Raw genomic sequence first — 4,263 nt, forward strand, 5'->3', positions numbered from 1 at the left:
TGTTGCGTATTCCCCTTCGAATCCCGATTCATTTGTCTATCATCGAACAGATCTCGAGAAGCCCTCTCCGGAGCTCTTGTGCAAGACGCATTGTCTCCTCGACTGCATAATCAATAAACCCCCAACCATTTCATTAACCTGAGTTGCATTCATTCATTCATTCCAATTGGTTTCCCTGGGAGAGGCTATTTTTTTAATGAAAAATATAGAGATAACAATGATTTTTACAAATTCATTCTTAAACAACGTTCTCTTCGGGGAAGAGGTGGGGGAACATGTAGAAAAATTCGATTGTCGATATGTACAAGTGAAGCCAGTTCACGATTTTCGTTTAGTTATGAGTAAAGAGTTGATTTGGGGTTTCAGTAGTCCTCCTCGGACTCGGGGTCAGTCTGCTGCTCATAAGGACTTGGCGGAGGCACGGGGGAGTCTGTCCCCTCGACTTCCTCTTCACTTTCCGGCTGCTTTCGCTCGGATTTCTCCATTGCGTAGCGTCTCCAGGGAAATCTGGATGACAAAAAAAGGGAGAGAATCATCAAATACATTTTCAACATTACCATAAAGTCTGCTCGCACGAAAAAAATTCATAGAAAAAAATCCATTGATTTTTTATCAAAATTTCTATCAATTCTAATAAAAAAAATTAATTTAGTTCAGTTTTTTTTAAATTTCTATCATTTGTTTTTGGCCCATTCTATTGAGGAATTCCCCAGCATTACTGCACTTTTTTTTTATAGAAAATATCCAATGGAAAACAATTTTAAATCTCCCAGTTTTTTCATTTTCTTATAGACATTTTCTTAAATAAAAAAACCAATAGAAACTACTTTAATGAAAACTATTTTCAATTCCTAAACATGAATGTTCCAAGTTTCTTCCACTCTATTTTCCTTCCCTTCGCACTGAAAAAATCGACCAAAAAACGTAGAACATTGTCCACTGACCATTTCCATTGAAAAAAGTGCAGATAAACCCCAGAATTCCCAGCGAATATTCCCCCTTGTTCTACGAATTTTTTTCGTACATGTCTTTCAGCATGTTTCAGTCATTCTAAATATTGTCCCTCCTCAAATTCCCATCTACCTCTTCTTGTTATCAAAAGCCTCCTCAACAAACAGATGAGACACGATCTTCGAGTGTCCCTTCAGCTGCTGCGACTTGGGAGTATTCCTAAAGGCGCATATCAGATGTGAGCACTTATTGCTCGTGACATTGGGATCAGCGACATATCGAGCTCCCATTTTAAGCGCCTTCCTCCTGATCTCGTCCCTCTGAGGATTGACGTACCCACTCAACGAGAAGGTGACATCCCCCATCAACTTGGAGAACTCTTTCTTGCGTCTCCCCTCGACTCGCGGCCTCTTCGGCTGGGGAGTCTTCACGGTTTTCTGTTTCGGAAGTTTACCGCAATTCTGGCAAGGCCTGTCCTGCACCCCATCCTCGCAAACCGAGCATTTCCCAGAGGACGATGCAGTGCTCGTCCTGTCATCTGCACTCGTTCCCTTTTTCCTCCCATTGGCATTCTTCTTCTCCGCATTTTCAACATTTTTCTCCTCGTCATTTTCGTCGGAATCCGAATCAATGAAGTGAGATCGTCGTTTGGACGTGCCAGCCCTCTCATTTTTCGTCTTCCTGCTAGAACTCTCTTCCTCATCCTTCCCCTTCACACTGGATTTCCCCTCCCCCTCCCCATCATCATCATGAATGAAGCTGCTGCGTCGTCTGGACGTCTCCTTTCCCTTCCTGCTAGAGTCATCTTTTTTGGAATTATCTTTGTCTGGAATAACGTCTCCAAAGGGCGTTCGTTTCACCGCTTTCGTCTCCTCCTCGTCCTTGACGTTTCTCTTCCCGAAGACCTCCTCACTCCTGCCAGCCTCCAGCTTCTCCAGCAGGGGCCTCCTCTTGGGCGTTCCCCCCTCCTCCTGTCGCTTGTTGAACTCATCAACCCCATTCTCCTTGATCTTCTCCTTGATCTGCTCCCTGTAGTCTTTTTGTTTCTCGGGGAAGAGTCTCAGGAATTTTGCTTTGAAGTCGTTCTTGGGTTTCTCGGGGTCCTCGGTCTTCAGTTTGAACCTCCCCAGGACGTTGAGGTCCATCGAGAGGGGGGCCTCACCCCTCAGGATGATGGAGGACAGGCCGAAGAGGGTTTTGGTGTTCGCTGACTGCATGCATGTCACCTTGGCTCTGCTGAATTTGACCTTCAATGTCTCGGAATTGAGCTCCTTCTTCGTGAAGAGCTGAACCTGGTCACGGAATTTGTTGTTGGCTGCCTCGTCGTGGGTGAGAAACTGGTGGTTGACGATGGGAATCCAGTTGTCTGGGTCGGACTCGGTGGAGGCTGTCACTATTACTATGCAGGAACGGTAGTTGGAGATGTCCAGGCCAGTTATGCACATCTCCTCGGAGAACTTGAAGATTACGTAGGTCAGGAGGACTCCGGGCTTCTCGCACTTCCAGGGGCCTGCCAACAGGGATTGGGAGTGAGTCGTGCACGAGAAAATGTCGGAGGATGTGGGGAATTCGATGGAAAATTCTACTGAATTTTTGTTGGAATTCTGACGTTCATGATGCTTATTTTGACCCTTTTGACCCTTAATCTGACCCTCTTGACGATTCTGTTGACCCTCATGGCCCTTATTTTGACCTTCAGGGCCTTATTTTGACCCTCATGACCCTTATTCGGATTTATGACTCTCATGACCCTCAATCCGACTGACGTCAACTTTAATCTGACCCTCGCGACCATTCTTTTGACACTCAGGCCCTTATTTTGAGCCTCATGACCCTTATTTTGACCCTTGTGAGCCGCAATTTTGGAGTCTTAATTTCAAGTACCAAATTTTCATCACCGGAAGTCGATTTGGATTTTTATAATATTGAGAGATAGAAATATGAATAGAAAAGTGAAATTCTCAATGATTTTTTCTATATAATAATTTCGATTGGACATCCCTTTTCTCTTTAATAAGAAATCCATTGTAACCTTTTTTGAAGGCAAGCTATTCCGTCTAACATTTTTCGTTCTTTAGTAGGGGAGGGTGGGGTAAAATGGACATTTTAGACTTGTTTAAAATTATTCATAACTCAGAAACAAATTTATTAATTGAGCTCAGTTTAGCCTCGTCACAAAGGGAAAAATTTGTTCTCTGTATTGAAAAAAAATTATTAAATTTTATCAACAGTTCAACCCCTCATTAACATTTAAAAAAAGTCAAGTGTTACCCCAACCTCCCCTATACTAGATAAAAAATTATATACATTAAAAAACAAAATCAAAAAAAGAAATTAAATGAAAAAAAAGAAATTTGCATCTTAAAAAATTGTATTCAATAATATTTTGCGATTTAGCAGAGATGTGGAGACCTATAAACTTCTCTTTCTTCTCTTACTCACTGGATTACCTGGTGGAGGGTTCTTCAGAAGATTCGAGGCCGGGAAGTCCGGGTGTTCCGAGGAGCAACTCAGAATTTTTGAAAAGGGGATTATCATCTTGGAGGGCTGGTATTGTTTTGGTTTTTGGGGGGTCGAGAGAGGTTAGGGGCACCGAACCTCTCGGCTACCGATGGCACTCTTCCTTTGAGGGCTCAGGGTTGATTCCAGGAGGTGCAAAGGGTGTCCGGGACCCGGGGCTGGAGATCTAAGGAAGACTTATTTTTTCTGGGATCGTCTTTGTTTATGCGGAATTTGGAGGTGCTTCTGGTGAACGGTTGATAGAACTGCGTGGCACGTACTTTTCGCGCGATTTTTGCACTGTTGGTAAGGAAGGGAATGGATGAAAACATATGGTAAGACCTAATTTTTTTTTTCGTACAAATTTTTTCTTTTCATCAAGAAAATAAAGCAAAAAAATTAGAAATAAAAAACTGAGCCGAGGAAATTCTACAGAAAATATCTCAATAGAATAAGTTGTGTAGAAAAATCGGTTTCTGTTGATTTTTTCTATATAATTCTGTATAATAGAATATTTTCTATTGAAAATTTCAATAGAAATCCAATAGAATTGTCCAACGAATTCGCAAATTTTTTCATACGTGCTCTCCCCTAAGAAACACTCATGAAAAAATTTAATAGAAAAAGTCAGAAGAATTCGATTTATTCTTTCGAAATAATTTCTATACAATTTCCTCGGCCCAAATGTTTCCAAGTGTTTTCATGAGATTTTCTTGACGAGAAGATGAGAAAAATAGTGAAAAAAATTTAGAAAATTTCAGGAAATTCTGTAGAAAATATCTGAAGAAAATAAATTACATAGAAAAATCGAAT

At 41.4% G+C, this 4,263-nt stretch overlaps 1 protein-coding gene across 2 annotated transcripts; it reads right to left on the reverse strand.

Annotated features, from left to right (window-relative positions):
• Positions 1-218: 218 nt before the first annotated feature.
• LOC107043292 (DNA repair protein XRCC1) lies at positions 219-3,742 on the reverse strand. Of its 2 annotated transcripts, none has more exons than XM_015264721.1 (3): positions 3,402-3,742; positions 1,084-2,461; positions 219-507 (listed from the first exon to the last, which is right to left on the reverse strand). In XM_015264721.1, exons 1-3 carry the CDS (start codon positions 3,487-3,489, stop codon positions 363-365), a joined length of 1,611 nt encoding a protein of 536 aa, XP_015120207.1. In that variant the 5' UTR covers positions 3,490-3,742; the 3' UTR covers positions 219-362. The 2 variants fall into 2 exon arrangements, with proteins under 2 accessions (XP_015120207.1, XP_015120208.1); XM_015264722.1 differs by having other exon boundaries at positions 3,394-3,478.
• Between the last annotated feature and the right edge of the window lie 521 nt (positions 3,743-4,263).

Source organism: Diachasma alloeum, unplaced genomic scaffold (genome assembly GCF_001412515.2).
Source record: "Diachasma alloeum isolate Michigan unplaced genomic scaffold, Dall2.0 Dall_scaffold_00558, whole genome shotgun sequence".
NCBI classification, from domain to species: domain Eukaryota; kingdom Metazoa; phylum Arthropoda; class Insecta; order Hymenoptera; family Braconidae; genus Diachasma; species Diachasma alloeum.